Consider the following 27,065-nt stretch of genomic DNA (forward strand, 5'->3'; position numbering starts at 1 on the left):
GTGTTTTAACTAGGTAAACTACATTGTTTCAAATAAGTAAAATACATTGTACAAAATTCTAAATATTCTGTGAAAAGTGGCTCTTCCTCCCTGCCTTGTCCCCCTGGCTCCCTTCTCTGCAGGCAAAGCCAGTCAAGTTTCTGGTGTATCCATCCAGAGGTATTTTCAATACTTGCAGCACTGACTTTGTGCCAGGTACTTTTCAAAGTGTTTTACAAATGTTTACTTGTTTAATCCCGATAATAATTTTATGTGGCAAATAGAATTATTAACTCCATTTTTCATGTTTACGCATATTTTTCCACACAAATGTTTTAGATTTTAAGTGCACACCACACTTTGAGATGCTTCTCCCTGTGTGCTAGTCAGCTTTTGCTTTGGTAATATCATGTAACAAACAAGTACAAAATCTTAGTGGCTTCATGACAAACATTTATATCATACTTGTAACTCAGCTGTGGCTCAGTTGCGCTTGGCTCCAAACTGGAGGTCAGACTTGTGTCTGCTTCATGCATCTCTCCTTCCAGAATCTTGGCTGAGGGTGTATTGCCCACTAGAGAGATCTTCATGCCAAGTAGCAGGAGCATAAGAGGGAAGTGGAAACATACAATACCTTCATAAACCTCCACCCTGAAGTGAAGGATGTTCTCCTCCATGCACAGTCCATTAGTCAAAGAGAATCACATGGCCAAATCCAAACTCTGTGGGTCAGGAAACTATATATGGCAAGTGCAAGGAGAGAACACAAACTTTTGAATGAAGTTATCTAATCTACACACCCTAAAAATACAAATTCTATCTTTTGCTACTGATATATAGAGGAAGAATTGAAAAGATAGAACTCTGAATGAATTACTAATTTTCCTATGGTCTTCTGCTGGCGACATATAAATAGCTCCCTGTTTCTGTTTGCATTTCTCAGGTTTTCCACCATGTTTGGAAAGAAAAAGAAAAAGATTGAAATATCTGGCCCATCCAACTTTGAACACAGGGTTCATACTGGGTTTGATCCACAAGAACAGAAATTTACCGGCCTTCCCCAGCAGTGGCACAGCCTGTTAGCAGACACGGCCAACAGGCCGAAGCCCATGGTAGACCCTTCGTGCATCACTCCCATCCAGCTGGCTCCCATGAAGGTATGGCGAGGATTCTGTCTTTAAGTTGCCTTGAGAAGCATGCTCTCTCATTTGATGCAGTGAGCCATCTTTACGGGCGAGCTATCAAATGTGTAAATCATGTATTTGTTTTTAAATATCCACAGATTATCCACAATCATCTTCAATGAGTATAATGTTCACCACTTAATTTTCATGTAAATTGCAACACATAAAAAGGAACCTCAGCTTTCAGATGTGAGGTTTTTTTCATCAGACTCATACAATACAGTCACAAAATAGGAAATTTTCATTTCTACTTTTAATGGTGTTTGTTCTTTATACTAAAGAATATTATCCACCCACTCTGGTAAATATTGGCAATAATCTCTGAGTAGACATTGTGTTAGGCAGCTTTGTGTTGTTTTACATTTGCCCTCAGAATGTCTAAACTTTTATATAAATAGTAATAACAGTTTTTAACAATAATAAATGATTTATATATGTGTACACACATACATGCATATGCGTATATGCTTTATATATAAAATCAAATATATATTTATAAGTATATATGTATAAATTATATGTATATAGTCTTCATAGTCTAAGAGCTATTTCAAATAAAAGATGAAGCATTTGAGTCCTAGAATAGGCTATAATTTACCTTAAAAAATAGCTAGTAGATTTTTAAAAGGAATGTTCATCAAAATAATTGCATTAAAGTCGAACTCAGACCCAATACATTTCAGATATGTCAAGAGACTACAAAGAAAGTCCAGCCTTTGCAGTTTCCTTCTGCACCTCAGAATGATAAGAATTCCCTGGGTCATTTCCCAAAAGCTCCCTATGGGAGTTAAACATCATTGAAGCTTATCATCATGTTATCCAATAGATTAGATTTATATTAGTAGGCATCTGAGCTACATAAACACCTTATTCTGTATTAACAGGCATATTGAATACACTGAGTTTAAATGATACATAAAACAACAGTGGATGCATTTTTAAAGGGAGTAAAGAAGGAACCTATCTGGTAAATTACAAGAAATTCTTATAAGAGACCACCTGAGTTGAGTAAGTTGGAATTGTGATTCCATCATTTATGCATGGTCTTGGCCATTCTATTCTAGTATTGAACATGTGGGTCTCTTCTGCCCAAAGATCTATACAGAGTGTTCTAATCCTGCATCTTGTGAATCTGATGTTCTGATAAGATTTTGAAAGTTTTCAAGCCAGCTAAAATGTAAAATACCAAGGAAATAGATATTTGAGAAGATAAAACTTTAGGGACAAAAAGGAACCTCTTATTCTAAGCAGGTATTGATTGATATTTAATAGAAACTGACCAATTAACCAACTCAACTGGTTAATATTAGGCAGTATCTTACTACTGAACATGATTTTCTTCCGAAATAAAGACTAATGCCTCACTAATGACTAAATAATAGGCTGGGCCTTAGCTAAAAAGAAGTTGAGATTGGAAAGAATTTGCTTTTTAGTTTCATTATTTTTCTCATATTCCAAGTTTTTATAAAACCCAGAAAACAGAAGACACAGTGTGCCCAGAAAAGTTATCTGCTATTGATCAACATGACAAAGGAAAACTGCCCAAATGAAACAAGGGCTATTTTTTTACCCTTGAGTATAATCATTTGATGAGGAACATTCTGGAAGAAAGTAGTTAAAGGCCCATGATGTGCTTTCATATCAGGGAGTGTGGTTATTACAGGGTCAGGATAGAGTACCATTTATTTCACCATGGTTTTTCACTTGTCCAGGTCCTAGAAGGTCCTGGCTGGCAGTGAAGTAGGAATCTCCCATCTCAGTGATAATCCACCATGGTCAGTGGATGTAGGACTTAAGAGAACCTTCTAGCTCATTTCTTCCATCTCCTGGATGGGCTGGCTCATTATCCTCTCAGACTTAATTTATGAGCCTCACTGATTGGAGCAAGATTTCCTAACTGCTTAGCTCCTGAGCCCAGTGATTCTCTTACTCACGTCATAAGCTTCCTAGCCCTGATGCCAAATGTGTGAGTATCCAGTCTGCATGAAACGTGAATGTTTGTTTTAGACACTTAAATGCTAACAGAAAGATGTCTGGAAAATACATCTCGAGTATGCATCCAGTCCTGGATTTCTGAAAATTTCAGGCACAGTTTTACCTGCAAGAAAAAAATAAAAACAGACAAGGAGTGACAAAACAAGAGTCAGCTAGGTTGAATTTTCCCCAGAAAGAGTGGAGCTAATTAAATACTTTCTAACTGAAGGACCCCCAAGAAATCCATATTTCATACTCTCACCAAACTCCTTTAGATAGAGCCTCTCTTTCTCCAAATCCCATGAATGCAGTTGGTGCTGTCAGCACATATTGAATCGGGGTCCAAGAGAATCCTACTGACTCTACCAGCCTCTTGGAATAAGGAAAATAAAAGGTTGCAGAGGCCAAAGTATGCCATGAGGTTTGGATGATCTCACTCGTTGGAAATGACTTCTCTGTAGAAATCTTGCAAGTGACTCGAGAAGGACAAATTATAAACCATGCAGTATATATTGCAGAAGTTGGAACAGTCTTTGAAATACGAAGCCATGAATGAATTGATAGAAAGGAATGAATACGTAGAGTGGTGCAGATTTAAAGCCATTTTGGCAAAGTTTTTTAAGTTAAGTAGAATTGACAATTCTAATTTGGTCAATTTGTCCTTTGAAGCAGACAAAGGAAAAGGAGAAAACAGATCATGACATAAAAGCAGTACTGGAAGAGGTGTACAGTGCCTTAGGTGGTGGCAAAGTGCTGGTCCTTTAGGGTTGGTCAGTAAGCTTCAGGCCAGCTGGTTCTGAATGGAAATTCACCATTGCAACCAATACTCTCTTCTCTGATTGGTTAAAGAGCTGTTCCTGTTCAAACCTTCTTTAAAGTACATGTCACAATCACCAGGACATACTCTTCTATGTAGATTCATTTAGGTCAGTGTCTCTCAAACTATAGTCCAATAGAATCACCTGGAAGGCTTGATAAACACAGATTGCTGGGCCCATTTCCAGAGTCTCTGATTGAACAGGGCTGGGATGGAGCCTAAGAATTTGCACTTCTAATAAGTTTCCAGGTGATGCTGTTGCTGCTGGTCTGGGGACCATGCTTTGAAAACCTTGATTTAGCTAATTACAAAAGAATTTACCCACATAATGTATCAATACACGTTTACACTGGCCAACATTTCCATAATCTCAGAAACCAGGAGCCACAGGTTAGCTCCGATTTGTGTCAAAAGTTAAACTTCAGGTACCCAAGCCAAAGGTGTGTAGGCAAGGTGAGGGTGGGGTGGGGAGTGCTTTTTAAAACATAAAACGTTTGGCAAATATCTTTGAGAAACTCCTTTCTATATGTAACATCATTTTGTCCACAAGAATGTCATAAGCAATAATACCAAAATTCCTGCTGAATTAGATACATTTACGTAAAGGACAGGATGAATGGTCATGTTTGTTCTTGCCCAGTGGTTCTCAAACTTGGGCTTGGGCTTTCAGCAGAATCTCCTGAGGAGCTTATTAAAACCAAGATTCCTGGGCCCCACCCTAGAGATTCTGCTTCAGTAGTTCTAGGTGTGCCCCATGGTTTACACCTCTAACATGCTCTCAGATGGTGCTGACGCTACTAATGGGTGGAGACAACTTTAAGAACCACTGTTTTAGGTGGACTGAAGCTTGAGCTTAGTGATCACCCTTTGTAACAGCCCAGAAATCATTTAAAAATGCTAAAAAGTTATAAAGAGGATAATGTTAAAAAGCCTTTATATCACAGCATTGTAAATCAACTATACTCCAATAAAAACTAAAATAAAAAGAATAAATGGGGACTTTCCTGGTGGCACAGTGGTTAAGAATCTGCCTGCCAATGCAGGGGACACGGGTTTGAGCCCTGGTCTGGGAAGATCCCACGTGCCGTAGAGCAACTAAGCCCATGTGCCACAACTACTGAGCCTGTGCTGTAGAGCCCGTGAGCCACAACTGCTAAGCCTGCACTCTAGAGCCTGCGAGCCACAGCTACTGAGCCTGTGTGCCACAACTACTGAAGCCCACAGGCCTAGAGCCTGTGCTCCGCAACAAGAAAAGCCACTGCAGTGAGAAGCCCATGCACCACAACGAAGAGTAGCCCCTGCCAAAAATAAATAAATTAATTAATTTAAAAAAATAAATTAAAAAAAAGAATAAATGGCCATTTAAAAAAGCCTTTATAGCTTCTCTTTAAAGTGAACAAATAGCATATCTTAATATTGCTTCAGATTTGTTTTTCATTTTCAAGTAAAACCATAGAAATAATAGTATTATTTGGCATATTTCAATTTTATTAAATGATGCCATAGTGTATATAATATGCTCTAACTTGCTTTTTACTTAACATTGTTTTAAGGTAAACTCATTTTCTGCAAATCAATATGAATTTATTTAAAAATTATAGCTGGTTACAGCTTCTCCGTTTCTCAGTGAAGGGATATTGCCAAATATGTGCTATTTATAAATAATGTTGTCATGAATATCTTTGTTCTTGTCCCCTTGGGCACATGGTGAAACATTTTTTTGCAGCAGTTCTCAAAGTTTGGTCCAGAACCCCTGAGGGTCCCTCAGACTATCTCAGGGAGTGGCAGATAAAAACGATTTTCATTATAATACTAAAGCATCATTTGCCATTTTCATTCTCATTCTCTCCCAGGTGTACAGTAGAGTTTCCTAAAATCTACATGGCATGTGTTAATGTCCTTGGTCTGGTACCTAATGGATCTTGTGCTTTGTATTCTTGTGTTTCTCAGTTTATTTCAAATGCAGTAAATATTGATAGATAAAACATAAACCAAAGTCTTTTGTGGTCCTCAATAATTATAAGAGGTTCTTGAGACCAGAAAGTTGGAGAACCATTGTCTTAGCGCTGACATCAAATTTGATTATCTGTGGCTTCTACAACTCGCTCCTCACATACTACCCAGGGTTTTTTGGTGTTTTCTTTTCTTCTTATTCTTTTTGTTGTCGTTGTTTTAATTGAAAATAGAGAGTAGTTTTCTCCAGTTGGCTAGTGATCTTCTGGGATAAACAGTCGTCTCACAGATTATTGAATGCAATATTTCATCCCTTTTAGTGTCATAGAACATAATTTCTCCAAGAACATGACTTCTCTGGTTTTGAAGTCATTTAAAATGCCTCCGTCCTAGAAAAAGGAACTGTCCTATACTGTTGGTGGGAATGTAAATTAATACAGCCAATATGTAGATTCCTTAAAAAATTAAAAATAGAGCTACCATAATAATCCTACTTCTGGGCATATATCCAGAGAAAACCATAATTCAAAAAGATACATGAACCCCAGTGTTCATTGCAGCACTATTTACAATAGCCAAGACATGGCAGCAACCTAAATGTTCATTGACAGATTAATGGGTAAAGAAGATATGGTACATAGATATAATGGAATACTACTCAGCCATAAAAAGAATGAAATAATGCCATTTTCAGCAACATAGATGGACCTAGAGATTATCATACTAAATGAAGTAAGTCATACAGAGAAAGGCAAATATCATATGACATCACTTATATATGGAATCTAAAAAAAATGATAGAAGTGAACTTATTTACAAAACAGAAATAGACCCATAGACCTAGAAAAGAAACTTGTGGTTACCAAAGGGGAAAGGGGGGTTAGGGATAAATTAGGAGTTTGGGATTAACATATACACACTACTGTTTATAAAATAAACAACAAGGACCTACTGTATAGCACAGGCAACTATACTCAATATTTTGTAATAACCTATAAAGGGAAAAGAATCTGAGAAAGAATATATATCTGTATGTGTAACTGAATCACTTTGCTGCACACTTGAAACTAACACAACATTGTAAAGCAACTATACTCCAATAAAGATGTTTAAAAAAAAGAACTCTTCCTAGAAATAGACATTCTGTATCTGTACCAAAGGTTTGGGAGCTGATTTAAAAATAACTTCAACCTATACTCCAATAAAAAAAAACCTAAGTGGATTCATTTAAAGGTCAGATCCAATTTTTAAAAACTCTTTGGATTAAAAATAATAGGTGAAGTTTTAAGATTTTTTATTGATAATTTATGGAGTTCAGATTTAATCTTGAAATATGTAAAAAATAAACTTTTTTGTTTACTAAGAAATAAATTAATTAAATAAATTATTTTAAAAATAATAAAGTAAAATGCCCCCATCCTTACCATCCCCTTTTCTAATGTAGCCTTCAAATCCTTTCTAACAATCTTCTTTTTATCCTTTCAAGTTTGAAGAGTCACAGAGTCTAGCAAAGCACACTGGCTCTGCCTGGGTCTGTGTCCTCTCCGTGGTCTCTGGTAGTTCATAATCTTCCAAAGCTGAGCTTCCCTCATCCTCATCTCCTCCTGACCATTGCATTAAAAACCACTCTACTCACACAAGCAAGTAAAATCAGGAGAGGTAAATCCTCAGGTCCAGCCTCCCCATTCTTGAAGACTTGTACCATTGTTTTGTTTTCTCCCATGTCATAGTTTATGTTGAAGTGTCTAATTACTCTGTAATTCTCTATCTTTTCTCCCTTTTTGTGATTCACAACTTTGCATTCAGGATTTAGGTTTCCAGAGCCACATCATCCTTCTTAGCCCTATCTCCATGGGATTCACACTCTCCTAGAATGTTTTTTGAAAATTGCCTTCCTAAAACACAGGACAACTCTCTGACATTTTCTGGCATGATCTCCCTTTGACCCAAGGTAACAATTTCTCACAAGGTTCCTTCTCATTTCCGCATCACTGATGTGCTTCTCCTCATTGGTCAGCATCCAGTCTAGAGGGACTATTTCTTTTAGGGCCACCTCCACCTTCTGAGAGTTGTCATCAAAGAGTTCAAACTGTGTATCAGATGGTTGTCAGGCTCTTAACTGAATGAAACTTCCAGCAATTCCGAGAGCTGCCTCATCTTGACTTTTCTGGCACCTGTCCCCGTTTCGTGACTTGTAACACGGGAGCCTCACATTGACCTTCAGCTGGGCTGAGTGGCTTCTGTCATTTTATTTTCTTCCTGATATTGTCCACTGGGTCCCCTCTTAAAGCTCATGGATCCCCCGTGATTTTCTTACCCTCTTAAGTCCATGTGGTTTGATCTACCCCTTCTTTTAGATCTGTTTCCACTAAAATATAATGTTGAGTGTGGAAACGTCTTATAGCACTAAATTCAATGCCCTGATGTTCACCCATCTAAGCATTTAGAAATGGGAAGAGGAGGCCCAAGGAGTCGGCACACTGGCATCTAAGTCCAAGATGCCAGTTACAAATTGTGTAGCTTTAGATGAGTCATCTACCTGCTACTTTGAACAGAAGTTTCCTTGTCTCTAAAATGAGGGTGCTGGTATTTCTCTTGCAAGCTTGAATGGCCAGATCCTAACTGTATAAGGAGGTTTGGTGTGTGGAGAATACATTCTACTATCTGTACTTAGTTTAATAACGTGATAAAATTATGGATCTATTAAGTAATATTTCAGAAAAATACCAGTACCTACTATTAAATTAATCCCATTGATCAAATTATCCATTTAAACATTAGTCAAAATCTCCTAAATATTTCAAGAACATCATAGGTGGAATATATCAAGTTTTCTTGGCTGCTTCAACCATAAATGCAAAAAAGTAAATGCATGCAAACAAAAACAGTAAAGACACATAAAATATTATAATCATCGTCATAATGGCTGTAAAATATGTTGTTATACCAACACTTAACCTCTTACAGAAATATTGGTATTGTGGTTTTGCTTCCTTTCCTCATTATTTTAATATATATTTTGTAATTTCTCAGGTTATACAGCAATACTTATTTTGAAACCTTCCTATGCTTACAAAAGTCTTACCAAACCTAAAAGATAAAAGATACCACCTCAGACAAGCTTTTAGGTACTCAGTAAGTAGAACGTAATGTTGTTTTTGTTGTCATTGTTGGGAATGATGGTAGTGGTGGTATTGTTACTGTTATTTTCTCAGAGTTTATGTCCTCCTATGTACCCAGGGTTGCCAAAACTTGTTAACTCAGAGCCACTTCTGAGATCTGTATCTTTAAAACTCCCAGGATGCAGAAATTTTTACATTAATTTCACTCATTCATTCAACTAATATTTATTGGAGGCTCACTCCATGCCAGGCATTGTGCTAGGTGAAGGGGTTGTCCATGTGAACAGGAAATGCCAGGTCTCTGTCCTGGGGAGCTGGAATTCTCATGGGAAGATGGACAGTGATCGTTTAAATAAGCAAACAACACAGCTACAGTAGCAATAAATGTGACGAAGAAAAGAAAATATCATCATAGTATAAAGTAACTAAGGGTGCAGCCATTTGTAGTCCTTGAGGATTGTCCTTCCATGAAGGGGATGAGGGAACCAAGAAGGAGAAGGCCCAGGAAGGGTAGAAATTCACAGGTGGAAGGAAGGAAGAACTAATTTAAAGACCTTAGGGTGGGAACAAGCGTGGCGAGTTAGCCTTTGTGGCTGTAGCAGAGTGGGCGGGGAGAGGAGGTGGGAGATGTGTTCAGACACAAGGGAAAGAGGGACTGGATGGTGTGGGGCTTTGTAAACCATGGTCAGGGGGTGCTATTGGTTAAACCCTCATCCGTGAAGGACACAGGTCTCAGATCAAGAAATTGTTCTATTACAAAATAAATCGATTCATTTAAAGGTCAGATCCAATTTTTAAGTGTGCCAGTGATATTGATTTGATATGCAATCCTGCAGGTTTTAGGGGCATATTAATTAAATGGGTATGAATAGTTGAGACTTCGGGAGTCCTTCCGACTGACTCTATGACTGTCAAAAGACATTTAAGAAAAACACAGACCTCTTACAGAAGAAATAACATGTGTTGTAAAGATTGTTAATTTTTTTAAAAAAGAAAAGGTAATTATGAAATGAAACTTTGGGGGCAGGTTACCTCTATTCTAAAACCTCTCAACAAAAACACCACTTGGAAACACCTACAGCAGTGTCTGTTAAGTTGACTGGAACCAAAGTGCTCACTGAGAGGACAGGTGATTAACCTTTGCTAAAGTTCTAATATTTCTGCACTATTAAACCAGTGAGGACAACAGACTTGGCCTCTCACACTCTCTTGGTGCCCATTACTTTCTGAAACCTCTTCTTCCGTTTTCAATATGCCTTCTCAACCTTCCCACTGCCACAGAGACTGTGGAAGAAAAACATTACACTGACCCCAAATTCTCTCACTTGCCTAAATTCAGAAGATTTGGGCAAGGTAAGCTTTGTCCCAAAGGAGTGGATAAGGCCAAACCCAAAGCTAGATTATCTATCTTCATTTCTATGATCCAACCAAATCTGGAAACTTCTGAAAACCATTTTCCATTGTATAAATGGGGTTAGTATTTGGTGTGCCCCATGCCCACCATGACCCCCACCTCCACTCCACCCTCCCACACACAGCCACCTCCAAAATTTAAAAAAAAAAAAAAAAAGTAAAAATTGACATCCATAACTTATACGTACCATCTTTCTTCTTTTGCTGCAGTGTTTCACTTAAGCTACTTCCTTTCAGTTGGAGCAGCCTTAAGCTCATATAGCCTAGTTGTTACTCCAAAAAACAAAGGCTGATGTTTTCAGGGCAGAAGGAATCATCACAGGAGATTGACCCCTGCAGGTACTCACCCCTTCTTCCATTTTGAAGAGAGCAGGATACTAACCACACACCTCATCTGGGCTCTCAGCTGGCTCATCCCGGCACCCATGTGACATTTCTATACTCACAAATGACTGTATCTCACACCTGCAGCTCATGGGACAAGTAGAAAACAGCTAGACTTTCATGTTCCATGATCCTACAATGTGGAGGATCCTAGGTTTTCAATGAAAAGTGGACCACTAAGGCCCCATGAACAAATGCTCTTAGCCACCTCCTCTCAAGAGTTTGGTATCTGCCTAGCCCTAAAGGTAAACATAAATAGAATGTACCGTTTTAAAGCAATTGTCAATCATCAGTTGTATTGGAAAGTAATTTATGACTAATTGACGGTTAGGTCTGTTTCCGAGTGCCTCCTCTCAGCCTAAAATCCCTGGCCCAGCATTCCTGCGGTGACTGTGGTCTCTGACTGTAGCTCCAGGGAGGAGATGGACAGATCCCACACAGCGACAGAATACAGGCACCAAGATGAAAACGAGTAAGCATTCACATGCCTGCTGCTCCCTTTCTGTCCATGGTGGCCTCGCTACTCCCTGAGCCGATCATATCTGAGGTCAAACACGAACCCTCAGATCACAGGCATTGCTCCAGACTCGTGTTGGTTTCCCGTTGAGTGGCCTGCTCTGAACTTCTGACAGCTGAACTCCTCCAGTGAGGATGGCTGTGCTTTGATAACTGGGAAATTCTATATACAGAGATGATGTTCTCAGGGATGCATTATTTGCCCCAGCTCTTCTCTCCTGGCAGGGGTGACCTAACTGAAAATAGTCCTTCTAAATCCAAAGGCAAAAGAATGTGGCTCCCTGTGGCTCCCATACATGCTTGAAACTTGAAAGATTTAATTTTATCTTTTATTTAGCATCTCAAAGAAATTGGGGCACTAAGATGGCAGCTGTAGGCTTCTTGGGGGGTACTGTCAAATCCTATAGTTTTTAATCGTTTTGTCATATAATTTTAAATATAAGAATTAAATCATCGACTCTAAGCTAGTAATAAAGAACTTCATCAATGCTTTGATCATTTCCAAGCTGCACATCACCATCCAACTGATTGGATGCTACTACTATTACCTATAAGGTGAAAATTGCAATGCAAAAGCTGTACCCAAGATGGCAGTAATCTAAGAGTTTGCTGTACTCACACAATCCATTGCCTGTTGAGAATCTTTGTATTTGTTTTCTATTGCTGCATAATAAATTACCACACACGTCATGGCTTACAGGAACACACATTTATTATCTCAGTTTCTGTGAGTGTGGAGTCTGGGTTCTCTGCTCAAGCTCTCGCAAGGCTGCGGTCAGGGGTCAGCTGGACTTCATTGCCATCCGGAGGCTTGACTGGGGAAGAATCCACTTCCAAGCTCATTTAGGATGTTGGCAGAACTCACCTCCTTGCTTTGGAGAACTGATGGCACTTTGCTTCTTCACAGCCAGCAGGAGAGCAAGAGCTACCTGCTTGGAGTTTTACTTATATGTCATAAAATAATCATGAAGTGATGTCCCATCACTGTTGTCATATCATGTAACATAACCATGGGGCAGGTGACATCCCATGACCTTTGCCATATAACATAGCCCACAAGTGTGGATGTGGCATCCTACCACATCTGCCATGTTCTATTGGTTAGAAGCAAGGCACAGGTCCTACCCAGGCTCATGGAGAGGGGATCACACAAAGACACGAGCACCAGGAGACCAGAATCATTGAGGAGCCACCCTAGGGCCTGTCTACTCTGGTTCTCACGTCCCTCCCACATGCAAAATGTATTTATGCCAGCCCAAGTTTCCCATCTCATCTTGTTAGAGCATCACCTCAAGTTCAGTGGGGGTCAGGTGTGGACAGAACTGCTGGGGCACCATTGCCCTCCATCTGTGGAAGTGTGAACCCCCAGCCCTGCCAACACACGATGGTGGGGCAGGCATCGGATAATCACTGTAGACATTCTGGTTCAAAACAGGAGAAACGGAAGGTAAAAAGGAGTCACCAGTCCAAAGCTGCTGTGAAATCCAGCCTGGGAAATGTTGGGAGTTCACTGGTTAGGTTTCAAACTTGGGGATAATCCTCTGTGGCTCAGGCCCTGCTCTCAGGGTACTGTTTCTGCCCTTCTTTCCCATGAAAAGTAGCCTGTGTTTGCAGCCAAGTAGTTTTATCAGCCTGCTTTCTATTGCCAGTGGAATTGGGGAAGGGGGGCTCTGAAAGCCTCCTGATGTAATATCTTGGTCCCTTGCTGTCCAAGTTGGCAGTACTTGTATTGAAACAATTTCTCAAGAACTTCGTAGACATTGTGTGGTTATCACTGTGGTCCCCTCCATGAGGCAACGGCTCAATATCCACAGATATTGTTAAGATGAACCCTTCTGAACCTCGGCCTCACCTGAGATGGCTGAGGGGCAGTGCCTTTAAGCTTCCTAGTTTTCTGGTTTGATTGAGAAGGCCTGTGGGGCACACCCTTAATTTCTTCAAAAGGCCTTTTATGTGACTGCATACCCTGACCTTGGGTCTTTCTTGGGTTTTTTGTTTTTGTTTTTTTGATGTGGACCATTTTGTAAGTCTTTATTGAATTTGTTGCAATATTGCTTCTGTTTTTTGGTTTTTTGGCCACGAGGCATGTGGGATCTTAGCTCCCCAACCAGGGATCGAAACTGCATCCCCTGCATTGGAAGATGAAGTCTTAACCACTGGACCGCCAGGGAAGTCCCTTTCTTGAATTTTTAACTGAGAGTTGGTTGTACTGTCACACCCTCAGCCTTTATTCTCAAGCAAGCTTTCCTGAGTGCATGTCTTCATTTTCTCACCTTTGCCATGTAGAGAGGCTCAGAATTTTTTAAGTCATGAGATTCTGGTTCCCTTTTTTTAAAAAAAGTTCTTCCTTCAATGAATCTCTTTCCTCTTACATTTTACTGCAAACAGAAAGAAGAAACCAGGAAGCAGTGACCACGCTTTTCTTGGAAACCTCTGTAGATATGTCACGAAATTTATCACTTACAGCATCTGCTTTCCACATAACTCCAGAAGGCAATTTTTCTAAACTTTCTGCTGGTACATAGCAAGGATCCCCCTTCCTCCGGTTTCCAGTAACATGTTCCTCATTTGTTTCTGTGCCCTCACCATCTGCATCCTCAAAGTCCAGATTGCTAGTAAGAGGCTGTTCATGGCAAGTTAGACTCTCTCTACCTGTTTCTCAACATCCTTCTAGCCTCCACCCACTTCTGGTTGCAGAACCCCTGTGTTGTTATGTATTGAATCCCCGCCAAAAGCCACATGTGATTTTACGTGGTAATAGGGTCTTTAAGGGAGGTAATTAAGGTTGAATGAGGTCATAAGGATGGGGCCCTAATCCAGTACAACTGGTGTCCTTATAAGAAGAGGGAAGAGGTGCCAGGGATGCACAGGAACACAGAGAAAAGGCTGTCTGCAAGCCAAGGAAAGCAGCCTTAGGAGAAGCATCCCTGTAGATACCTTGACCTCAGACTTCCAGCATCCAGAACTGTGGGAAATGAATTTCTGTTGGTTAAGAAATGTACCAGTACCAGTCTGTAGTACTTTGTTATGACAGCCCTAGCAAACTAAATACTCAGGTTTGTAGGTATTTGTTACAGCAGCACCCCACTTCCAGGCACCAAAATCTGTATTAGTTTTCTATTGCTACTACTGTATTGTACTTTCTATTGTAGTAAGTTATCATAAACTTAATAGCTTCCAACAGCACATATATATTACTATCCTCACTGTTGGTCAGGAGTTGGGCACAGCTTATTAGCTGGATCCTCTGCTCAGGATCTCACAAGGCAGAGATCAGGGTGTGCAGTGAGCAGCCCTCCCAACTGCTTTCCTATCCAGGGGCTCACATGATTAAGAATCACTTCAGAATCCATCTAGGCTGCTGGCAGAATCCATTGCCTTGTGGCTTTGAGGGAAGAGAGTACTGAGACCAGAAAGGAAGAGAAGCCAAGAGAAGGTGTGTTAGTGAGCAGGTAGCTGCTGTGCAACTGGGTCTCAGTCCCACTGAGAATGTGACTTTGCAGGACGCAGCTCAGAACTGTCCCTGCAGGAAGCGAGGAAACTGGGCCATATGTCCACCAACTCCAGTCTCTCCCTGGTTGTCGACTGTTCCTGGGAGCTAATTCCTGGCAAAATCCAGCCTCCCCATATTTGGCCAAGCATTCCCCAGCGCCAGAGGATGCCTTCAGGTACAGAGACTTGGGTAGCCCTCAGGGTGGAAAGGAAATGGCTGCAGGTGGCCTCCTAAGTGGGCTGAGGACTTAAAGGCACAGCACCGGTGCAGCTGCTAGCAGTATAACACCGGCTTTCACATCTTCAGCAAATGTGTTTTGTGGACCTACTGTGTTCTCAGCAGTGAAGCTCTGGAGGGAGACAATGCGTGGTCCCCCCTCTACAGGCACACAGTCTAGTGGGGGAGATAGATTTATCAATATAAGACAAAATAGACTAACACTTAATAGAGTATGTAACAATAGATTATATAAACACTTTGTTATGAAAACTTTGAGAGTGGAATGAATTCCTAGAAAATGCAGGGAAGGTGTGATCTTTGTATTTTGAAAGAGTGTAGTCTTCTATTCATTCCTAATGAAAGGATACCCCTTAGATAAGAATATAAATTTACAAAGAGGCAGTAACAATGTCTTGCTTAAGAGCCCTCTAGAGCCAGACTATCCAAGAGAAGGCCCAAATCTTGGTCCTGCTCATTCTAGATGTTTGACCTTGTGCAAGTTACTCGCCCCCTGTGTGCCTCAGTTTCCTCATCTGTTAAAAGCAGATATAGCGGTACTGCCTCATAGGGCTGGTGTAAGGGCTGAACAGTCAAATACATTTAAAATATTAGTGGTCAATACATTTAAAAAGGAAACAAACCCAAATATCTCAAGTACAAAGTATAATGAAAATTGCCTTTTTAAGAGAAAATTTTGTATTTTCTTTAATTTTTAACTTTTATTTTACATTGGACTATAGTTGATTTACAAAGTTGTGTTAGTTTCAGGTGTACAGCAAAGTGATTCAGGTATACAGATACATATATCCATTCTTTTTCAGATTCTTTTCCCATGTAGGTTATTACAGAATACTGAGTAGAGTTCCCTGTGCTATACAGTAGGTCCTTGTTGATGATCTGTTTTATATATAGTAGTGTGTATATGTTAACCCCAAACTCCTAATTTATCCCTCACCCCTACCTTTCCTCTTTGGTAACCATAAGTTTGTAGGAGAAAAATATTTTGACTTTGTCTCCTCTCACAATCAATAAATCAAGGACCACATGCATATGTCTCAGTGGTATAGATAACCCCATAGTTTTATAAAATGTGAGTTCTCAGGAGTTCATCAATTTTAACAGCAAAACACCCTAGACCTCTTTCACTCAGGAGTACTTTCACATGTGAATTTCCTCAGGGCAGACTCCCAGTGACATCTTCCACCTCAGACCTGCAGGATGCTGCAGGCCATTCCTTCCACCATGAAGCAGGAGCCAGAGAAATGACGGTCCCCACAGAGCATCTGTGACATCAGCAGGCCCCGCCTCCCTGACCTGTCAGTTGCAGCATCCCCTTAGATCTGCCAGCCGTTGGGGTGAGAAGCCCCATCCACGGGAAACTCCAAGCCATGTTCACTATCTGAGGGCTGCAGGGGTGGGAAATGGGTGTTTTGGTTTTTTTTTTAAACAAAAAAAAAAGCACAAAAGAAAAGGTACACATAGAAACAGGTTTCTTCAAAACCTGTGTCCTAAAGCCAGATGCCGCATTTTTGGAGCAGGAAGCTGGAGAAGTTAGCAGAGTGCAATAAAATCTTCTTCAAAAATGAAACTCTCTGTTATGTTTAGCAGCGATTTTTATTCAGAGAAGCAAATATGCTCCCATAGGGAGTCACTTTTAATAACCTTTCATTGTTTTTAGCATATAACACTTATTCATCACAAGCAGGTTAGTAAATATAGAAAACTATGGAGAAGAAAGACCTACCGCATCTCCACTGTTGAATTTTGATGTATTTTCTTCCATCGGTTGAAAAAACATACACACACACAGACACACACACACACACACTTGGGAAAAGCAAGATTGATTACAATGTTAATGCTGTTTTTATTTCATCTTTTTTACCTAATGCAGCAATTCCCAGACTTTCTCAGTTTACAGCGCCAGTGAATCTGGTATCTCAGTAATTTTGTCACAGCACCCCCTAGGCAAAAATAAATAGTTAATCATTTTATTTATTATTGATAAATACATAGTTCAATCCAAACAACTTAAGTATTTATGTCCTAACAAATAGTACACAAAATTAAGATATTTTATGTCATTCTGAAAGAAACACTGATGAAAACGTGCACATCTGCTGAGCACTGCACTTCTTCTTCAGCCTTGGAAGCAGGTTGGATCCCTCAATACCTCACACTCGTTTCCTGTTCCACTGATTTTCACAAAGCCTGCTTTTTTTATCGTGACAACTGCCAAACGCACATCTTTACATTCAGTGATGTCATCAACAGGCATGTAGTGCAATTGAGTGTAGAACCTTGAACTACCTTGAGCTGGTGATTTACAAGGTGTCATGTCATATATACAGTATTTAGATGAAGGGTGAAAATATATTTGTTGATAGAATCATGCACAAATAAGAAATGTTATAATAAAAATTCTTGTCAACTTCAGAATTGTTTTTTAAAAAGGCTAGACATTGCTGTCTCCTTCAAAAATTTAAAATATCCTACCACACTCATGAGAGTTCACAGTAGTCCTCTGGGGCACTTGGATATACAGTTTGGGAACCATGAACCTAACGTATTGTTATATTTTCTGCAATATTATTTTCAGTGGCCACATTAGGACAAATGTGTCAAGGTTTGAAAACCCTCGTATTGTTGGAAATTTATGTTGATTACTAGTTTATTTTTTATTGATAAGTTCATTATCTTCAAAAAGATAAGAAGTTCTGTTCTTTGATTAAAAAAGTGGAATATTTGAGGGCACAGTTACTACCTACTATAGTTATTTGGCTTGTTTACATTCTCACCTTGCAGTTTCAGAGCCCAGTTAGCCTAATTAGCTGGTAGCACCTGCAATCGTGAATGCTATGATTTTCTGTCTTCTAGATCCTATGATCCCGGGTAGTTTTGTCAATGATTTGGCTTTAGGAACAATAAGCCTAAAACAGGAAGCAATTTTGTAACCCATCGGCCATGCTTCACATTTCCAAGTTAATGACTAAAAATAAAGCCAAGGAGTTGACAAGACTTTGTAAATTAGCAACAGCTGGAGAGAAATTAACCTAGAACACAGAAAACAATGCAGGCAAGTTTAAAAAAAATGGTCAAATTCCCAAAACTCTGATTTTTGGTAGCTTCACACCAAAAACTTGGGCTCAGCACTATTCCTACCCCGTTGGTGAGCTTGGCTCAACAAGGAAAGACATCGATTTGCTACTCAGCTTTTCGCTTCTCTCCTTGGCACAGTTTTATAGACAACAGTTCAGGGTGGGAGTTATGTCTTCATTTAAGGATGGATCCCTGCCCTGTGCTCAGTTAACATTCCCTCAGCTCCAAACTACATCTTCCTGCCTTTTAAGGTTATTATGTGAGTCAAGTCAAAGAAGAAAGAAAGAAAAAGAATAAAGGTGGTGATGGTGGGCATAATAATAGAGGTGGTTGGTGGAGGTGGGGATGGGCATGGGGACAGTAGTAATAATACTTTTTTAAACCTTCATGAAAGTCTCCCTGTACATGGAAAAAGCCCACAGCTCTTTTGTGCCCAGTTATAAAGTTCAGTGTCTACAAACCAGTGTGAATATTGGGTACTTGTGTTTCTTGCTTCCAAATCTGCTGGTAACAGATTCTCAACGTGGTTTTCTCTGGGAGGGATGTGAACTCCCTCTGGGGAGCAGGGCTGGGGTTAATTGTACTAACACATTTGAATAGATAGATATGACCTCATCTGAGCCCTACTAAGTGAGGGTCGGTATGTCAACCTTATTTTACAGATGGGAAATCTGGGCTCAGAGCACACAGGCGCTTCTCACAGGCCACACAACCATCACATGGTAGAGCTGGAACTCGAAAACTGTGTTTAAGACAGATGGTAGTTGCTGAGGGTATAGTGGCATTAATAGCATATTACAAGGCAGGGCTGTGCAGAGAAACCAGAAACCTCAATTATCATGAGCACAGATGAGTTGGAAGAAACTGCTTGCATTATCTCTGTAAGTGGATAAGGGGAAGGAGGGGAAAAGATGAAAGTTTTCTACATGTCTTATGAGAGCACAGGGTAGGAAGGAAATATAGCATCTTTTGGGGGGACACAGTGCATCTCATTGGGGGAATTAGTTTTCAAAATATAGTAAGGAAGGAGAAATCTGATCCTAAGAGCAGAGAAAGGGGAGAGAGAATCCATTGTTGGAATGGAAAAGTGGGACCTCCAAGTTAATGAATGAATGAAAAGCAATGATGAAGGTTAGCCCAATCCTGGGCATTGCATGAAAAACCTTCCTGTAAGCACCTTCCAAGCATTCAAGATCTCTTGATTTCTGATTTGTTCACTGCATAGATACCTTTAGTAGGTTTTCAGCATTTCGTTTGTTCATCAAGCTGGTTATGGTGCAGTGCTTGCTGAGATGTGAGATAACTAGCAGAGGCTAAAATGTTTATAGAATCGGACCAGATTTGAATTTCCAGACACAATTCTCCTTTGCCTTATTTCTTTTTATAGCAAAATTCTCTATTTCTGCCAAATTCCGAGAGAGGTATATTTAAGTCTCTCTCTAGGATTGTGATTTTTAATATACTTTTCTTGTAACATTTTATTCTCTGATGCTAGACTTCAGATGCAGCGGTGAGTTAAACTTTTTCTTGACTACGGGGCATACTGTCACTCTGGAGTGGGATTGCTGGTCATGGGCATATGTACACTTAAATTTAGTGGTACCACCAGATGGCGATCCAGAACAGTGACACCACTGCACCCCAGCCAGTAAAGCACAGGCGTGCTCATCTCCTTACACCCTCATCATGCCTTAGCATGACAGTGATAAACCTTTCTAATATTTTCAGCTCTAAGGAAAGTGTCATTGTGGTTTTCATTTCCTCTCTCTAATTGCTAATATGTTTGATTATCTCTTCATATCACTGTTAACTGTTGGACCACTCGTTCTGTGAACTGCCTTTTTTCAGATCGTTTGCCAATTTTCCTACTGGTTTTCCAGTCTTCTCAGTTGTACTGCAAAACCTTTTTCATTAGTAAGTTTGTTCAGTGCATTTAATTTTAAATGCCCCCCTGTCTGATATGTACATTTCCAAACCTGATTTCTTTTTGTTTATGCTTATCTGATATATCCTTAACTAATACTGTATTTTTTTGTGTGTTAACATTTTTTTGCACATAGCATTTAGGTATTTGGTTTTATGACATTTTATCTTCACTCAGTCTGTCATTTATTAGAAGAATTCAGTACATTTATATTTCAGTATCATGACTCATATGCTTGATTTTCTTTCTGCCATATTAGTGTTTCATTTAATGTATATTATTATTTTATTCTTTTCCTTATTTTTTTGTTAATTTTCTTCGTTGCTTTTCATTCATTAACTTGGAGGCTTCACTTTTCCATTCCATCAATGGATATCTCTCCCCTTTCTCTGCTCTTGGGATCAGATTCCTCCTTCCTTACTATATTTTGTAAACAAAACCCCAACTAATTCCCTCAATGAGATGCACTGTGTCCCCTCAAAAGATACTATATTTCCTCCCTACCCTGCGTTCTCATAAGATGTTTAGAAAACTTTCTTCTGCTCCCCTCCTTCCCGTTATCCACTCCATACAGATGCTTTTATTTCTCAAACACCTCCCAAACTTTTAAATTTTGATGAAATTATTTTACATTTCTATCCAGCCCACCAGTTCCTCTGTTGAGACGTCCTCAGTACCCAGGCCTTGCTAATGTCCAGCTGCCCATTGGCCTCAGAAGCCATTTGGTGGAGAGAAGTAGACAGACTGGAATTGAACATGGAGAGGGAGGGAGCGATGTTTGGGTCATCGTGGTTCCAGAATCCTCCTCCTTTCTGCCTTCTGTGTTCCTTCCAAAGAGACCTGAATGCAAATTCCCATTCTTCCATTTCAGGTTACTTTGTTTCAGCAAATGCCTGCCCCATGCTGCATGCTGGGGATGCAGCAGTGGATAACTCAGGCAAGAGTCCTTCCAGGAAGAGTCCTCCAGAGGGGAAATAATTATAGATGTGGTCCAGAGCTAGAACTCCAGAGGGCTGTGATGGAACGGCAGTGTGTCCTTCTCACATTTCTGCTCTCCATGCCCACCTAGTTGTCACAACAAACCTCCTGCCCTGTTAGTTTCACTCTAAAGGTGTCCTATTCATTCCATTTCATCTTTGGACAGTGTTTAACCAGTGCATACAAGCAAAGGTGGCCAAGATGATGGGGATTCTAGGGCAGAGGCAGTTTCGCAGATGGTTGAGAACACTGTAATCCCTCGTCAAAGACTCTGGGGAGGAAGGTGCAGGATGGCTTTCTTCAATCACTGAGTGGCTGCCCCACAGGAGGGGAATTCAGGATCCTCTAGGAATCCCCTGGAAGGAAACACAGGCAGAGCAAAGTAGAGCGAGCACAGAGACACCTCAGAGCTGCACACTGAGTAGAGCAGGTTTTGGAAGCAGTGTGTGTTCTCTGGCAGTGGATGGGGCTACCTTGGAAAGTATTGGCCCAACTACACACATAGGAGGGAGCTGGACACAGCAGATGGGGCAGCAGTAAAGGCCAGGAAGGACTGGAATAGAGACATTTGTTGGGAAACTTGGTGTCCGAGAGGCTAAGGACATCCAGGAGGGGGAAGGGTATTGGGAGGAGTGGAAAGGGAGTGGGTAGGAGGTTTGAGAAGTGTGCCCTTTGTTCAAGGAGAAGTCAGGAAAGAATGGAATTGCTTTTCAAATATATCTTTACAAATCCTGGAGGACATCTAAGTTCCCTAAGATTGGATATAGCCATGCTTTTTTTTTTTCCAGTTTTTTTTCTTCTCTTTTCCTCTCTGGTCCACCAAGAGTAAAACAATTAAGAATAGAGTCTACCTTCCTTACCTCCTCTCAAAACCTTAGTCCTGAAACATATGCTATGTTATGAAATATTCATCTAGGCTTTCTTTAATTTGCTTGTACATTCTACTTATAGAACTGTGCCTGTCACCGGGCAGGTGCTCAATAAATATTTGATGATTGAATTAATACGTTCCAGCTCATAATAGTTTGTCATATGTATTAACATATGCCCCAGCAATAACACCTGGCGGGAGATCTTAACATAGAAAGTACTGCAGCCACATGGGGTAGAGCTGTTTCTTCAGATTATAATGTAGTAGGCTAATAAAATTTGGGAAGTTCCTGATGTTTTTTTATCCGTATACATAACGTAAATTTAAACTTTACACGTTAGACATTTAGCTCATCTGTTAAAAGTTGTATTTACTGTATTACATACAGCTTTACTGTAGATGGGCCCAAGCATTGTGCATTCCTAAGGGTATGCTGCCATCTACTGGTGCTGGGGCCACATTACAAGCCTACCCATTTTTGTATACTTAACAAAAGGCTTATTTTTCATTATATTAATATTAGCTCAATTGAAGGTTAAAAGTTGCATAATTTCTTTTGATAGCCCTTACCTTTTCTTCTATGGTGTATCTTCGATTTCGGGACACACTTTAGAGGTTTAACAATCCTTTGATGCTTTGACAATTAAACGTGTTTAAAATTCTCTCACTTTTTGTTTTCCGTGATTTGGTAGCAAAGCCGTTGAAACAAGCGGCGGGATTCCTGGCTCCTTGTCTGGTCCCTGCAAACTGAATAAATCTCAGCCTCAGTTTCCTTATTTTTCAGTAGTGGGTTTAATCGTTTGCTGTTTTTAATGCCAGCTCATGCCAGCACATCAATGGGCAGTGTAGAAAAATCATCTGGGAAGAGTTACTTAAAATACTAATTCCCAGGGTCCAGCCTCCAGAATTCGATTCAGTGCCTTTGAGAACCACTGAACTAACAGGTTTCTTTCGGTTGATTCCAGTTTTAAATTCTGGTTTTGTAAATAAAGATGCTGCAGCGCCGCCTAGAGGTCCTGAACAACTTGTACAGCCTCACGCTGAGAATTGGCTGAATGGATGTACCAGTGGCGGCACCTGCAATTTCATGTTGCTACATCCAATAAGGACATACTGAAGCTTTAATTTGTCAGCTTTTCCAGTTATAAATGCAATAGTATTTGCAGTTAATTAGTTAAGCCGAGGCTGTTGTGAGATAAGTCAGTGTTATCCCATTGAGTCACTTGGAATAATTGGTTTGCTTTCCCTTTAGATTTATGACTTAGTCTTTTTTCTGAACTCAGTTATGCCTCTCAGCCTTATTGTGCCAGAATCACACACAATTGCAGTGGTCCAGCTTTTTGCAATTATCTATATTTTTACACACAACTCCAGGAAGACCAAAGTGATGGAATGAAAGACTTGCAGAGGAAAATGGCAATTTCTCACTCCTCCCCATTCCTACTGGTGGGAAGCGGCAGACTGCCAAGGAATCCAACAGCTTTCCTCCACCCCCTGCCACCCACCCCAGACTTCTATCCTTAGGGTCTAACTGCCCACAGAGAGCTAAGTTTATCAGGCCCCTCGGGAAGGAGACATGCTTTTCTTGGGTCACGGGCCCTGTCTGGGCAACGAACCCCTTTTGTACCACAGAGCCTCGCTTCCCAAGGTGCAGGCCACAGGCCAGCTTCAGCAACCCCTGGGAGCTTCTTAGATGCAGAATCTCAGGCTCACCCCAGACCTGCTGAATCAGAATCTGCGTCTCAACCAGATGCCCAGGTGATGCACGTGCATGGTAAAGTTTAAGAAGCACCATCATAGAGAACACAGAGGTTTTAGCCAGAGAACTCTGATTTGCCTCCCAATGTGCTGCTTCCCTTTGCTGCGTCCCCAGGAGCATCAACTAGTCTAAAAGGATGCGTATCAGGCAGATCTGGCTTTGGCATCAGAATCTGCCCCTGACCACCGCTGTGGTCTGGGCAGCTCCTTCATCGCTCTCTGCCTCCAATTCCTGGCTGTAATACGGGGGCTGTGATACCTACTTCGGGGAGTTGCAGGCTAACGTATATAAAGCACCTGGCCTAATGCCTGCCTCATAGTCTGCCCTTTATGAGTATCTGTTCCTTCTCTACCCACCCACCCCCACTCCAGGTGAAAATGTAGTTGAGTATAGTTTCAACATGGTTTTGTTCTTTGATACTTTTCCTAGCAGAGGTGGTGTCTACTTCCCCTCCCCTTGATTCAGGCTGGGCTCTGACTCCCTGGTACCCAGGAGAATGTGTGGGAAGTGCTACCGCAGGACTCTCGGGGCTGGATGAGGATAGGCCCTGCAGCTTCCACCTGGTTCTCCCGTGATGCAAGCTCTGGGAGGAGCCCGGCACGGTGTAAGGAACTGCCACCCTGGAGAGGCATCATGTAGCTGCTCGGACAGCCTGTCTGAGCTCCCAGGAAGGAGTTGCCACCAGCTGCCATGTGAGTGAGCATCTTGGACGTCCAATCCCTGTGCCTGCCACCCCAGACAGCATCCGACTGCAGTTACAGACAACTGCCCAGCCGACGCCCTTCCCAAGTGCCTGACCCACACAATTATGAGCAAAATACCAGTTGTTTGGGGATCATTTATTATGTGGCTTTGGGATTCTTTCATTTATTTCTTCAACAAGAGACCTAAGTCAGGAGTCAACAAACTAAACCTACTGACCAAACCTAGCCTGCCATCTGATTTGGAGTTGTTGTTGTTAACAGACATTATTTTTTAGAGCAGTTTTAGGTTCACAGCACAACTGAGCAGAAAGTAGGGAGACTTCTCATACACCCCATTGCCCCACATATGCAGTCTCCCCCACTATCAACATCTCACATCAAAGTGGTACATCAGTTACAATGGATGAACCTGCACTGACACATCATTACCACCCAAAATCCATAGTTTATGTCACAGTTCACCCTTGGTGTTGTACATTCTATAGATTTTCACATGTATCCATTATTATTATATCCTACAGAATAGTTTCACTGCCCTAAAAATCCTCATGCTCTGCCTGTTCATTCCTCCCTCTTCCTAACCCCTTGGCAACCATTGATCCTTTTACTGTCTCCATAGTTTTGCTTTTTTCCAGAATGCCACATAGTTGGAATCGTATAGTGTGTAGCCTTTTCAGATTGGCTCTTTCACTTAGTAATGTGCATTTAAGGTTCCTCCATGTCTTTTCATGTCTTGATAGCTGACTTGTTTTTAGTGCTGAATAATATTCCACTGTCTGGATGGACCACAGTTTATTTATCCATTCACCTACTGAAGGACATCTTTGTTGTTTCCAAGTTTTGGCAATTATAAATAAAGCCACTATTAATATTTGTGTGCAGGTTTTTGTGTAGACACAAATTTTCAAATCATTTCCATAAATACCAAGGAGCACAATTGCTGGATCATGTAGTAGGAATCTGCATAGTTTTGTAAGAAACCACCAAACGGTCTTCCAAAGTGGCTGTACCATTTTGCATTCCTACCAGCAATGAATGAGTGTTCCTGTTTCTCCACATCCTCGCCAGCATTTGGTGTTGTCAGTGTTTTGACTTTAGGTCATTCTAAAGGTGTGTAGTAGTATCCCATTGTTTTATTTTGCAATTCTCTAGTGACGTATGTTGTTGAGCATCTTTTCATACAGTTAATTGCCATCTTTGGTGAAGTTTCTGTATATCTTTGGTGAAGTTTCTGTCAGGTCTTTTGCCCATTTTTAAATTAGATTGTTCATTTTCTTATTGTTGAGTTCAACAGTTTTTGGTATGTTTTGGATAACCATCTTTTGTCAGATGTATGTTTTGCAAACATTTTCTCCAAGTCTGTGTCTTGTCTTCTCTTGACAGTGTCTTTCACAGAGCAGAAGTTTTTAATTTTAATGAAGTCCAATTTATTGAGTCTTTCTTTAATGGATCACGCCTTTGGTGTTGTATCTAAAAAGTCATTGCCATGCCCAATGTCATCTATCTAAATTATCTTCTGGAATTTTATAGTTTTGCATTTTACAGTTAGGTCTATGATCCACTTTGAGTTAATTTTTGTGAAGGGTATAAAATCTGTGTCTAGATTATTTTTTTTTTTTACATGTGGATGTCCAGTTTTTCCATCACCATTTGTTAAGAGATTATCTTTGCTCCATTGTATTATATTTACTCTTTTGTCAAAGATCAGGTGACTGTATTTATACAGGTCTGTTTTTATACACTCTATTCTGTGCCATTGGTCTATTTCTCTGTTCTTTCACCAATATCACACTGTCTTGATTACTATAGCTTTATAATAAGTCATGAAGTCAGGTAGTGTCAGTCCTCTGACTTGGTTCTTCTCCTTCAATTTTGTGTTGGCTATTCTGGATCTTTGCCTCTCATATAAACTTGAGGATCATTTTGTCAGTATCCACAAAATAACTTGCTGGGATTTTGATTGGGATTGCATTGAATTTATAGATCAAGTTGGGAAGAACTGACATCTTGATAATATTGAGTCTTCCTATCCATGAACATAGACTATCTCTCCATGTGTTTGTTCATCTTTGGTTTCTTTCATCAGAGCTTTGTCATTTTCCTCATATAGATCTAGTACATATTTTGTTAGATTTCTACCTAAGTATTTCATTTTAAAGCACACAAATGTAAATGGTATTATGTTTTTAATATCAAATTTCTCTTGTTCATTACTGGTATATAGGAAAGTGATTGACTTTTTATATTAACCTTTTATCCTATAACCTGGCTATAATTGCTTTTTAGTTCCAGGAGGTTTTCTGTCAGTTCTTTCAGATTTTCTGCATAGATAGTCATGTCACCTGCAAACAAACAGTTTAATTCCTTCCTTACCAATCAGGATACCTTTTATTTCCTTTATTTATCTTATTGCATTAGCTGGAACATCCAGTACAATATTAAAAAGGAGTGGTAAGAAGGGACATCCTTGCATTGTTTCTGATCTTAGCAGTAAAGCTTCTGGTTTCTCACTGTTAAGTTTGGTGTTGGTTATAGCTTTCCTGTAGATGTTCTTCATCAAGTTGAGGAAGTTTCTCCTAACCCTAGTTTTCTGAGAGTTTTTAATCATGAGTTAGTGTTGGATTTTGTCAAATGCTTTTTCTGCATCTATTGATATGATCATGTGATTCTTCTTCT

At 40.2% G+C, this 27,065-nt stretch overlaps 1 protein-coding gene across 1 annotated transcript in view; it reads left to right on the forward strand.

Moving 5' to 3' along the window:
- The first annotated feature begins 555 nt into the window (after positions 1-555).
- PAK5 (p21 (RAC1) activated kinase 5) overlaps positions 556-27,065 on the forward strand; it is a 97,545-nt gene continuing 71,035 nt past the window's right edge. The window contains exon 1 of the mRNA XM_022556452.2: positions 556-1,136. Coding sequence (XP_022412160.2) covers positions 867-1,136 — 270 coding nt within the window. The 5' untranslated portion in view covers positions 556-866. The remainder of the gene's footprint in view (positions 1,137-27,065) is intronic.

The sequence above is a fragment of the Delphinapterus leucas genome, chromosome 15 (genome assembly GCF_059928025.1).
Source record: "Delphinapterus leucas isolate spDelLeu-1000000601 "Yukka" chromosome 15, BTC_Dleu_Yukka2, whole genome shotgun sequence".
In the NCBI taxonomy this organism is placed as follows: Eukaryota; Metazoa; Chordata; class Mammalia; order Artiodactyla; family Monodontidae; genus Delphinapterus; species Delphinapterus leucas.